At 50.4% G+C, this 12,577-nt stretch overlaps 1 protein-coding gene across 8 annotated transcripts in view; it reads right to left on the minus strand.

Moving 5' to 3' along the window:
• Positions 1 to 808: 808 nt before the first annotated feature.
• The window catches only part of UBAP2L (ubiquitin associated protein 2 like), a 29,776-nt gene continuing 18,007 nt past the window's right edge, over positions 809 to 12,577 (minus strand). For 4 of the 8 annotated variants that reach the window (XM_088068710.1, XM_088068714.1, XM_088068715.1 and 1 more), the window contains 17 exons: positions 12,365 to 12,566; positions 10,918 to 11,195; positions 10,473 to 10,645; positions 9,591 to 9,780; positions 8,941 to 8,995; positions 8,323 to 8,497; positions 8,053 to 8,125; positions 7,215 to 7,410; positions 7,020 to 7,108; positions 6,325 to 6,378; positions 5,637 to 5,718; positions 4,285 to 4,502; positions 4,091 to 4,196; positions 2,912 to 2,979; positions 2,421 to 2,618; positions 1,911 to 1,961; positions 809 to 1,421 (listed from right to left, as the gene is read on the minus strand). In XM_088068710.1, coding sequence (XP_087924836.1) covers positions 1,326 to 1,421; positions 1,911 to 1,961; positions 2,421 to 2,618; positions 2,912 to 2,979; positions 4,091 to 4,196; positions 4,285 to 4,502; positions 5,637 to 5,718; positions 6,325 to 6,378; positions 7,020 to 7,108; positions 7,215 to 7,410; positions 8,053 to 8,125; positions 8,323 to 8,497; positions 8,941 to 8,995; positions 9,591 to 9,780; positions 10,473 to 10,645; positions 10,918 to 11,195; positions 12,365 to 12,566 — 2,304 coding nt within the window. In that variant the 3' untranslated portion in view covers positions 809 to 1,325. The remainder of the gene's footprint in view (positions 1,422 to 1,910; positions 1,962 to 2,420; positions 2,619 to 2,911; positions 2,980 to 4,090; positions 4,197 to 4,284; positions 4,503 to 5,636; positions 5,719 to 6,324; positions 6,379 to 7,019; positions 7,109 to 7,214; positions 7,411 to 8,052; positions 8,126 to 8,322; positions 8,498 to 8,940; positions 8,996 to 9,590; positions 9,781 to 10,472; positions 10,646 to 10,917; positions 11,196 to 12,364; positions 12,567 to 12,577) is intronic. The other 4 variants (XM_014260892.2, XM_014260895.2, XM_005532316.3 and 1 more) reach the window with 2 other exon arrangements.

Here is a 12,577-nt window from a genome sequence, read left to right on the forward strand (position 1 = left end):
GGCTGAGAGGGAGCACAGGGCCAAGGGCAGCTCAGTGGCTCCAGGGACAGCCACTGCTTCCTCCGCAGCAGTGGTCTCAGTGCCCCCCCCTGCACCTGCGACCACCCTCCCGTGACTGTCCCAATGACCTTGTGGGGAGGAGGAGGCTGGGGAGAGCACCCCTCAACCTCCAAAAGGAGGACCAGTAGCACCAGAGCAGTAAGGACATAAGGCAGAGCACAGTAGGAGGCAGAAATGAAAGGTGAGGGTCTCAGAGAAGGGAGGGGTAGGATTATCCCTGTGCTGGCATCCTGCTGCCCAGTGCTGCAGCTGGGAAAAAGAAAAATCCACAAAAGGAGGGGATAAAAACACCAGCAAGAAGTTGGGGAAGGGTGGGGGAAGCACTGCCCCCACTGCCCAGGACTGCCCACCCCCTACACCAAAAATAGGGAACAAGGCTGAGAAGGTGGAAAAAATACACACATCACTTTGTGATCTTTATTCTCTTCAGTAAATCCCCGCTCGGGGCTGCAGCTGAAGGGATCAGGTGGAACTGAAAAATACAAGATCTGGACTGCATAGAAAAAAAACAAACAAAAAAAAACCCCAAAAAACCAAACCAAACCCCACAAAACAAAACAAAAAAGGAAAAAACAAAACCAAAATAAAAAATCCCCAACCCAAAAGCAGAAGATACTTACAGCGTGCAAGCAGGGCAGGACCTGCACTCTGGGCCCATGAGGATGGAGGGACGCAGATGGAGAACATAAAATACCAGGGGGGACCCCTTGGTGGGGTGGGGGAGAAATGAGAGAACTAGAGGACAGCATGGGGTTTTTGTTTTTATATACAAGACACATTTATCCATTAAATTTAGAACACGGTACAAAAAAACCACTTCAACTAATTAATCTTACAATGCTGCTCATATCAATTACTGGTCTTAATCCTAATAATAAGGGGGTTTGCTGTAGGCGACTCGCAGCTTCCACTCCTTTGGATCTGAGAGATTCTGGGGCAGCTGGATGGGAGAGGGGATAGAAAGGAGTAAAAACCAAAAAAGGCCCCTACGGCAAACGGTTCAGATCTGAATGCGGAGAGAGAGGAAAAAAAAAAAAAAAAAGGAAAAAGAAAAGAAAAAAATACAAATTCTATATTACATACAACAGGAAAGTGGCTGAAGACAGACAACGCAGAGGTGCCTGCGGCCTGCCCTGCGGGGCCCTGCCAGGGCTGGGGCCCGGGTGCTCCCCGCCACAGGGCTCTCTCCTCCCTGGGATCCTTCCTTATCATCGGGGTCACTGGGATTCTCTTCTGGAAGCAAGTGGTGGCGAGAGGGCCCAGCCTCAGTTGGCACCCCAGCTGTAGCTGTTGTAGGCAGACTTGTTGGCCTGGGATTTCTGGGGGATGGAGCTGCCTTGGCTGCGCTGCCCGGAGCCGCTCTGTGGGAAACGGGAGAAGAAGAAGTGGGTGGTGAGTAGAGGGGAACCACCCCCAGCCTACTCCACAGGGCAACATTGGCATGCCTTGGTCCCAGAAGACGGCCCTGGCCAGGTACTCTGGGAGACAGCTCCTCGGCAGCTGCCGATCTGCCTCAGCCCAGTTGAGTTCCCTGGTACTGAGGCTGCCTCCAGCACCTCGCAGCTGCGCCACCTATGCCCCAGCACCCTCCCTCAGCTCCACACCTTGCTCCAGGCCAGCAGCACACAGGGCCATGGGCAGCAGGGAGAGGGGAGACGGGGAAGGGTCAGTGTGGGTTGTGTCTGCGCGCAGGTGTGCATGTGTGTGTCTATGCACATACTGACTGAGGGCCTCTCTTCTCACCTTGCAGGGCCATGGGGGAGAAGGAAGGGGCTATGTGATCCTGGGGAGCCTTAGGGGCGGGAGCAGAGCCCAGGGCAAGTGCAATGCATTTTCAGAGAGTTCATTACCTGATCTTCCTGCTGGCGTTGGTAGCACAGTATCATCTGCAAATATGGAAGCTGTTGCAGTACCAGGATATGTAAAATAAAGGGACAAACTATGACAATAGAAATCCACCGTTAGACCTGAAAGCTCCTGCAGGGTTGTGGCTATGGCAAGTAACCCCTTTGGAAGCTGGCCTGTGGAGCTGCCCCTCTGAGGATGGGGGAGGTTGGGGTGCCCCAGATGCGTCTGTGTCAGGGACTACCTGGATATATCCAGGTGCAGCCCGGCAGCAGGGGGGTTGTGCTGAGTACCCACCCTGGCAGAGCGCACCCCAGGCCTTCCTTCTCACCTTATCCTCTTACCAGCCCTGTGTGTATGTGCAGGTGTGAGCATGTGCATGTCACTGCGTGTGTCTGCTGCAGAGCATGAGGGAGGGAGGCAGGGAGGGAGAGAGGGACCAGGGAAGTAAAAGGGGAGCAAGAGCCCTAGGAGATACCCCAGCAAGGGGCTGAGGTGCCAGGGGTATTGCTTACCTGCCCATCCTGCTGCAGGTGGTGGTGGAGGATCTGCGAGTGAGGCTGCTGATGCGGGGTCAGGATGTGCATGAAAGGGGTGGGGGGGTATGCCGCTGCTGTTGCAGGGTTGATGGGGCCGCCGCTGCCCAGTGCTGAAGGCAGGTTGAAGGAGGCTGCTGGGGTTCCAGTGTGAAATCCCTGCTTCTCAAAGGATTGCTAAGAAGGAGATACCAACAGCAAAATAAGGGCTGGGGCACAAGCTGGCAGTTTGCCCCTCCCCATCTCTACACATCACAGGCCCAGAGTCAGCATGTGGTACAGGGAACAGATAAGAGTCTCTTCCTATGGCTCTTTCTGGGCTTGGAATTCCTGTAAGCTGGGAAAGGTCACGCATTTCCCTTCTCCCTGGCCAACTGATCTAAGGGGAGGAGAATTCATTGCCCAGGGAGGCTGTCTCAGAGCTTGGCTTCTCCTCCCCAGCAATACAGGAAGAACTCACAGACACTAACCTGAGTTTTGGAGTACACAGAGCCCGAGATGTCTGGCACACCTGTATTACTGGATGTCACAGATACACCTGGGGAGAATGGAGAGGTGGGTGTTAGGCAGCAGCCAGTAGGTCAACAGTAGCTGCTTGCTGCTAACACCAGCAGCACCTGGTGGTGAGCTCCAGTGGTCAGAGATCTGCAGACAGACTGGCCTGGGCAGCAAGGCCCTGGCATGACTACATACAAAGCATCCATATAAGTTATTTTGCTCTGGACACACACTGTTTCAAAATGCTTCCAGAAACCAGCTGAAGGGCTGGCTGCCACCCAGAGAAACACGTGGAAAATAGCAGGTCTGAGGAGAGCTGGGGAACGCAATGGACAGACAGGGCAACAAACTCACAGCATGTGGCACAGCAGTAAGAACAGCCCTAAAGCTCCTCAAGTGTAAAACAGGCAATTGCATGAAAAGCAAGTCAGCTGTGGGCTGGGATGGCTGGTACAGTGATCGACAACACAAGGCCCATGGGATACTGGCTGTCCATAAAAGATGGTGGCCCAGAGGACACCTCAGCCATCATTTAATGCCTGGAAAAAGTGCTGAAACCAAAGCTGTTTGAAGGACTCAGCACCAGGTCACCTGGTACAAAGCTGAAATATCTTCACAAAGAGAAAACACTATCTTTAAGGGCTCTAATGCAGTGAAAACAGTGACAAAAGGAATTTGAAGACTGGAAGAGCTTAAAAGAAGACGGAAAGCCCTGCATAAGTCAGCCAGACACCAACCAAGTACCAAGACAGATGGCAGGTTCATGACCTTCCTGCATCTTTGAATTAAGGACTTCCCTAGAAAGTGCCTGCCAAACGCTGGTGGGAAACAAGTTCAAATCCAGAAAAATTCTGTTAATCACATATAAGCAGTTAAAAAACCAACAAACCAAACAATTCAGCATCTTTAGCTCCTGATAGTGGTCCAAGGGCCAACACAGCTGACTGCAGGGCACAGAGGAGAGTGTGAAGTGATCTATAACCCCCAAACCCAGAACAGTCCTGGGCCTTTTCTAAGGATAATCAAACTACTTGGGAGCAGCACCCTGGCATTTTTCTCTATTACTGCTGTAAAACAGTAGTCCCTATCACAGCCAGTAAGATTAGGAGCAAGCCCTGCTGCTGTGGAAAATGCTCTTGTGGGTCTCTTACCAGTGCTGTACCCATGAGAGCCATAGCCACTGGGCTGCTGGAAAGGGGTTGCTGATGCATTGACGCTGACATTCACACCATGCTGCTTGGAAGAGGTAGGAGCAACCTAGAGAACAGAGAGGAACAGAGTGAGAAGAGGCTTTTCTGTGCCACCCTTCTGTCCAAATCCCACACCTTGCCTCTGGGAAACTTACAGGGAACACGGCGGGCCCATACTGGAAGGTGCTGGGGAGCCCTGGTACCCCTGTGTAGTATGGCAGACTGGTGTAACTGTAGCCAGGAGGCAGCGCCGGGTTCAGGAACGTCTGCTGCGTGGTGTGGTGAGTTTGGGTCTGGCTCTGCTGGGGCTGTGCCAGAGTTGTTGCAGGAGCAGGGGAAGAAGCATCACCACGGCCAAATTTTGTTAAGTCACCTGAAATACAGGAGGCAAGAGTGAAGAACAGATCCTGGCCCATTCCAACTCAAGCCCAAAGGTGATCCATTCTTTCAATAAACAGTGACTTTAATCACCTCTCCACCCCCACCTCCTGCCAGTGCCAAAGAATGTGCCCCTCAGACCTTTGCACACTGATAAGGGGAGGCTGTTAATTGCTCCTTGGCCCTAACAGGACTACAGAGGCAAAGGGAAGCCACAGTAGCTAAGCCCACAATCTGGCACTGGATAAACCTGCTAGCAGAGCCTGATGCTAGAGCTGATCCTCATCTTTCTCTATGCACCACCAGCAGGACTGAACACAATCCAGATGCTTGCCTGGGCTGTACAGGGCTTGGCTGCAGTGCTGGGGAAAGCTCCCTGTGCTGATCTTGATGAGCACCTGGCTTGGCTCTTCCACGCAAACACCCTCCTACTCAGAGCTCGCATAGTGCCATGCTCTGAGCTTGGCATTTCAGCCTCAGCTGGGCAAAAGCACTTCCACACAAACCACCTCCTGTCAAAGCTGAGGAGAAGTGGTGCTGGGAGAAGAGTGATTTTCCAAGTGCAACAATTCCTAAAAAGCATGTGAAAGCTCAGCACAGTCACTTCCCCGTGAGGATTGTTAGTGCATTCATGCACTTACCAAGGTCAGTGAGAGGTCATACACCCACTGGGTGCTTGGGTTCAGTTTGACATGTCCCAAATTTCTCACTTGCTTTCTCCATGAGATTGACCCATCGGAAAAAAAAAGTAATTTCTCCGTATTTTGTGTTTCTTTCTGTTTTTACTCACAGTGCTTGAGAAGCACTGCTTACCACCTGCCTCACAACCACCTGGAAAGCAGTCCCCCCATTGTAGGCCTTGCAGAATCTTTCTGCCCTTCCTTACTCCCTTTCCAACTGCCCCATTAACTCCTACTTTGTCCACCTCTTCCCAGTATCAGACCTTGACACAACCAGATACTCAAAGGGAAGGCAAGAATTTAGCTGTGAGAAGCATGCTCCAAACCAAAAGCAGTGCAGGAGGCACAGTGCAGGTGCAGATGTAGCTCCAGTAGACAAAGATATGGGACACCAGTAGAAGCAGCACAAACCCTGATGGGATGGGAATCAGAGCAGTCTTTTTCCCTACCAGAGTATGGATTGCTGCTCAAGCTGCCATCTCTTCCAGTCAGTGGTGTGGTGGGTGTAGGGAATGGGATGCTGTAGTAATCCTGATGAGTAAAAACGAAAGGAAAAGACATTTTATCAGCTCTGTCCAAAGTGCAAAGCAGTATCTTTCAGGAGAGAGGAATTTATGTACTGTAGTGCAAAATATGTCTGAGTACTGCAGTTCAACCAGCCACATCCAGGCTGATCATGATCTACAGCAGCCCCAGGTTTTTGTAGCATGTACCATCCCCCTCATCTGGCTATTAGAAGAACCAGATAAGGTCTACTGGTATGCAGTTCTTAACCTGCCTGGACTTTCCCCTCTGCTTTAAAAGAAAATGGACATATCCTATCGCTAAATAAAAGCCATTCTCATCAGGTATTTAGTCACTGGCTGTGTCACGGATCAGAGGTGAATCTCTGTAACAGCCCTACTGTTGTAACTCATGCTCCCTGTCTCCACATGGAATACTGCTGTATGAGTAACTCATGCTGCCAACTTCCCACATGCCAAGTAGCAATTGATTAACTCCTCAATGCTGCTACAGAGAGGTGCATCCACTCAGCACCCCATTTTGACAGCTCTTCAGGACTGCCCACAGCTGAGCTGTCTCTATCCAAGCAGCACCAGTGGAAGTGGTGTGTCCTTGTCATTCTGCAGTACTCACCAATGGGAATCTCGTCTGGAGCATTTGCAAGTCGTCATATCCATACACCTGTGGCTAGAAGAAGAGCCAGAGATGACATTAGGGACATGGACTACATAAGGACACCCAATTTTAGATTAAACATTTAGACAGACTTGAGAGAAAGCCAGAAGTAACCAGTCAGCAGCCACATGAGCCACCACGTGCAGGCAGCCACAGCCTCTACACAGGTTGATGCTGCCAGAAGTTTCTGTGAGTTGCTCAAAGGAAAGTGATCCAGACCATAAAGCAACTCAACAGTTTTTCTCCGGAAATCATCCCAAAACTGAAATCTGTCCTCACCTTTAGGACAGGGTGTGACACACACCCCTAGACTCTGTGGCCATTGCTACCCTTGCCCTGACTCTTTGCCCTTTGTCACATCATGTTTCTAACACAGCTCTATGCTTCCACACTCTGTGCTCTGGGCTCTTCAGAGGCTGGACAGGCTGCAGAGAATGGGCATGTAGATTCTGCTCTGAGGTGATCACAACACACATTTACCTCCACAGGCACGTAGAAATCATGGAAAAAACAGTAGGTCCAAACTCTGCCTGTCCAAGGCAGCCCTGCTGGGTTATGTCACAGTTTTTAGCTTCCCCACTACATCCCCTTCCTGCTGCAGAGGGAGCTGGGAGGTACCTGGTTGCATGACACCACTGCAAAGTTCCACTCACCGGATAGGCATGTAGCAACCCTGGAGCCATGATGTATGGATTAGGCAACAACGGTGGGACTCCAGGAGGGAGATTGGGAGGGGCTTTTCCTGAAAAAGGAAGAGAAAGGAGAAGTTCCACAGTAAAGCAAACAGCAGAAGCTCACTCTCTTAGCTCTCATACCCTTCACTGGTACAGCAGTACCCAGGAAAGTACCTGATGTGGTTGCAACAGAGCTGCGAGTTGAGGCTGTCACTGTGGAGTTGCTGCTGAGGCTCAGGCCCAGGCTGCTGACACTGCTGAGGCTGGATGAAACGCTGACAACTGGTGGGGCAGCTGACACCGTGCTGGAGGAGGTGGAGAAAGTACTAGCAGAAGAATGGAGACTTGCTTCACTCTCCACACTTGTGTGCTAGGGAAGGAAGGGAGGAGAGTCAGGGGATCAGGCAGATAAAACCAAGTGCACAGGTACCACAGGACATTCTCTATGCAGAACACTATGCACCTCTGTCTGCATCTGGATGTTTCTGCAGTAAGCCTGGCTTAAGTCCAAAGTCCTGACAGCAGCCAATCCCTAATGCTTACAAACCTCTCTCATGGTTACATACCAACACAGCTGTCTGACAAGCAGAGCAAGAATTGACACCACATTTGCAGCAGGATGATTTATTCTGACGCAGAAGCAGATACCCAGGAACTGTACTGCAAGAGCTGCAGCAGTAGAAATAGTTGGTTCCACTGCATCAGCTACCAGTTTGCTCTGACATGTGGCTGTAATTCTGCAGCACCTTCAAGGGCTATCTATTACAGGCTCAAAAGAGGGCGCTGCTCAGTCAGAAACAGGCAGGGTGTCAACAGCCTAGAACCACAGGTGCATGGTGTTCTGACATAACTCCCTGTCGTCTTTCTCCACACAGCATCTGAACTCCAGCAGGACAGCCAGCAGCCTGGCTGCTCCTGTCACGCCTCGCAGCCCCAAGGTCAGGCATCCCAGCAGAGCCTGCCAAGCTGAGCAGAAATGGGGTACACAGTGCAAGAGCATACCCAGACTCACCAGAAGAGTTGAAGTTGATGTTCGCCCAGAGGATGTGGATGAGGACAGACTGTTCTGCTGGGTGGGTAATGCACTGACAGAGGAGAAATAAAACGTTGTCAGATCAAGGTGAGAGAGTCAACACTGGTAGCACCATCCCATTTCCCATCTGCTCAAATGGGATGAGTCATCTTAGTCTTCCTCATTACATGAAATAGACTCTGATGGCTGCTATAGATTCCTGCTTCTAGTTCTGCTTCCTCAGAAATCCACCCCCCTCCCTTTTCTTACCTGCTGAGCTGGGCAGTGGTTGTACTGGGAAGCTCCTCGCTGTGGCTCAGGCTGCTCAGAGCTGTTGAGTGTTGGCTGGCTGTTGTCAGCAAGGACGACGCAGAAACCCCATCGTTGAGAGGTGCAATACTGGGAGCAGAGGGGGAGTCAGATTTCACTGCAGGGCCTGTAGCACCTAAGAACAAAAGCTTTGGGTTAAGGGCAGCTACTGGCAACTTCCAGAGGGTAACACAAAGGCAAGGATCAGCATGTGCTCATCTACAGGAGCCAGGAGATCTGGGGCTTCCCTCAGTGCTGCTGAACAGTTATACACTTATGATTGTCTTCTACGTCTCACTTTACCCCAACATTACCATTGGCTCTGTAAAGAGCTTCAAGACCTACAGATGAAGTACCTTCCACACATGAAGTAAATTATTGTCATAGGTGACCCTTCAAGGATCTCAAAGATCCATCAGCAGAAAGCTGAATGTTTTGAGGCAAGCAAATAATCTGAATGGCAGCAATTAGTCCAGCAGGGAAAGGACTTGCTATCAGCACAGATAAAGCTTCTCATTCAAAGGAGAGAACATGAGCACGAGAGATGCAGGACACCTGCTGTACTGGCAAGACTCTTACCTTCAACAGCTTGTGTAGTTTGTAATGGCGTGGGTTGTACAGAACTGAAACCATTCTGAGGAAGAAGAGAAAAAAGGAGAACTGGGCATTATAGCTGTGCATTTCCAGAGGCAGAGCTAGTGTCACCTCTCTCACACACTCCCTTCCACAGTTATGAAAAGGTCCTGCTAACATGTGACACCAGACTGTGTTTGGGTCAGTCCCAAGGTCTAGCCCCATGCCAGCATGGCCCCCAACTGTATATTAGAGAAACAAGTGCAAGAAGTTTCTCTGCTGCTGGTGATTAGACTGCCTCAACATTCTCAATCCAAGTTCATTAACCAAACCTGATGTGACTAAACTGGTGTGCAGCATACAAGAACAAAATCATTAACACAAAACAAAATTTTTGTCTGCATGCCCCTTTCTAGCAGGGTAACTGTACATGACATAACACATGCCCCTGCAATCAACTTAACTGCTGTTAACCTCAGTGGCCCAGGCCCAGGCACAAAACACAGCAGCCAGAAGAGAGCTCTCATTAGAGCCCACAAGCCACACAGTGAGGCTGGAGGATCACAGAACCATTTGATAAGCCATTCAGCTTCCCCTGAGACACTTCACACATGAGGCTCACTCAGCACAACGGGTGAGCAAAGCTGTTCTCTTACCTTAGCCTGGGTCAGATCTTTCTGGGGCGAGGAGGAGATAGAATTTGGGTATCGCCTCGTCTGGGTGGATCTCTGTTCATACAGTGGTCCCTGAGCACTGTTCTGGGAGGTAAATGTTGCTGTCTGTATTGTGCCACTCTGGTAACCAGACTCCTGGCTTTGATTGGACGATATTGTGGATGAAGATTCGCTACAAAAGGAAATAAAAAAGTGTTCCTCCATTTTCCTCCAAAACAGCCCTGCTGTAAGCTGCTGACCCAGACTGGGCTCTTCACTTCAAATATTCAAGATAAAAGCACCAAGCATCAGTATAAAGGCACCACATGAAGCAGCTGAACAATGAAACATGCCCAGAGAGTAGGGCTAGCCCAGCCATAGATATCCAGCTGCAGCCTTGCCTCACACACTGCTGTGCCTTAGGCAACATTTCATGAGCTGCCACCACTCGGGTCCCAGTACCCAAGGGACTGGCCAGTTACTAAGGGTCAGCCCAACAGAAGACAAATGCACCATCACCGTAGATACACACTAGGACACCCCACTGTGTCCCAGACTGACAGGCAAAAACAAAGGAGAAAGCACTCAGAATCTCTTCACCAGAAACACAGAGCAGCTGTGCTGGGGATTCCCCTCCTGTGTTTTCAACAACACAGTTTAAGGGCAGCAGGAAAACTACTTTCTGTGCAAGTACCACAGGCCAAAGAGCCACAGATCTGCCCAAAGAGTCTGCTGGCAACTTGTGCTTTGCTGTTGCATACGCTATCCCCCCTTTGTGACCAAAGCAGTCAGAAAGGGTCTACTAGTATGCATGACAACTCAAGTCCACAGGACCAACGAACTTCCAAAGCTGCCTGTTTGGATTGATAGATTCCTGGTCCTCACCTGGCCGAGCTGGTGTAGAGGCTGCTCTGAGACTGGCTAACAGCAGCACTGGTTGTGGGCGTTGATTCATACTCAGCAAGAACAGGCTCTGAACCAAACTGCAATGCTCCAAACTGCAGGTTTAGCCCTGAGATATCAGACGAGCCAGGCATTTCCACTGCAAGTGCAGGAATCTGCAAGGGAGGAACAACAGAACAGGTCAACGATTCCTGGTGATTAGCCCAGAGAATGACTTCAATACCCATGTTTCCCAGCACACAATGGCAGTTACAGGCTTGCAGCCCCTGAATTACACTGTTCAACCCAGGCAGGCAGACAATTCCATCATCACTACAAACACTCAGCAGTAGGAAGGCAAATCCCAAACCTTCCCTCAGCAGCCCAAATGGCTGTTTCTGCAGCTCTAGCACTACTCAATGCCTCCTTCCCCACCACTGGGCTGCACCTTTGATGTTAACGATGCCTTTTTCTTTTGCTGCTTGAGCTTCTGCTGTGCTGGCTGGGGACTGGAGGACTGGTTGTCTGAGGACCCTGGGGACATCTGGGGAACCGGATTGGTTTTGCTGGGCAGTGGTGAGGACGGGGGTGCTGGCGTGGTTGTGGAGGCAGTCACCACAGGCTGTTTCTCCTGCATGAACACTTCTATCATGGTTGAAGTTGATGTGAAGCCCTGACGTTTGGTGAAGGGACTATGCACGGAAGAGTCTGTTGGGTTCTTGAGATCTATGGGACAAGACAGAGGTGAGTTAGCAGGGTTTGTTTCCATAAAAATAAATCAAATACTGACACTTATCAAGAAAAATAAATCCTTTTCCTCTGTATTTCATCCTGAAGCCTGTTAGAGAGCAAAGAACTTAAGCATCTATGCTCCCAGCTTCAGACTCTCACGACCATCAATGCCAAGCGTCTCTAAGTCCTTCCCTCAGTTGCTTCCACCATCCCTATAGGACAAAGCCAGCTTGCATGGCAAAAGTTCTTAATTCTCCAAGAAAAGCTGGACTCCAGAGTCCCTCGTGTGGTGACACTGCATGTCAGAGTCATGCAGGCCACTTCTTCCCCTCTCTGTTAATATTACTGCATTCCCTTGCCGCCTCCTTCCCCCGCAGGGACTAGGTATCTCCACCATCATTGCTTGGGGCTGCCTACCCTCAGGTCTTTGCACCACCTTCCTCCTCTAAGTCTTTCCACAGTTTATTCAAAATCGACTCCTATTCTCTGTGACTCTCCTCTAAGGCTTCTTGTCTGAGAAGATCAGAAGCTGCCAACACTCACTGTCATTAGACAGGGCTCAATTTTTCTTCAGTTTAGATCTGAACCAGAGCCATTTCCCTATAACAAGCACAAGCTGAAAGAAATTACACTAGCACTCAACCACAGCAAAACTCAGCTTCTCATCTGAAAAGAGCATCTCAATCCCTGTTTATTCCCTCATGCCCAGAGACAGAGTTACTTCTTGGCACCTCCCAAGAGCAAATCCCCTTAAAATTCCCTTAAAAGATAATAAGAGTTCATCAGGAAGAGGAGGCTGACAAGACTTAGTATTTGGGAGCTATTCTCCAGAGGTGCCCTTTGAGATCTTTTTCTGGCTTTACATTGGGAAGTAGTTCTGCACACTCTGAGAGGCTCAGGAATGCCAGATCCCTGGCCTTGAAACTGTCTGGAATGACAGATTCAACTGTTCCAAGTATAAAAGGAACAGGGAGAGACACACACACACTATTACATTTCAGTTTCACCCACAGCTCTCTTAATTCTTCCAGCTCAGCTAAATTGGTTGTGAACTTGAGAACAGATCCTCTGCTGAATCCCTCCCACTGCTGCTCACAGTGTGTCTCTGCAGTTCTGGGGGAACATGTTCCCTCCCCCTGGGGAGCCGCGCTGCTTTTCCTTACCATACTGCACCAGAGATGACGTCTGTGTGGTGGATCCCATGTCCCAGGAAGCAGCAGTGGTGCTCCCAGCAGGCTGGGTGTGCTGAGCTGCCAGCTGAGCCAGTGCCTGGGCTGTCTTGAACTGCTCCAGGAACTGCGACCCTGTAGTACTGCTGCCTTTGGCCTCCCCGACATCTCCAAACCCTTTCCCCAGCATGCTCACCTGCAATTTCA

The sequence above is a fragment of the Pseudopodoces humilis genome, chromosome 31 (genome assembly GCF_049639895.1).
Source record: "Pseudopodoces humilis isolate 2021_Gansu_Grassland_sample_001 chromosome 31, ASM4963989v1, whole genome shotgun sequence".
Classification (NCBI taxonomy): domain Eukaryota; kingdom Metazoa; phylum Chordata; class Aves; order Passeriformes; family Paridae; genus Pseudopodoces; species Pseudopodoces humilis.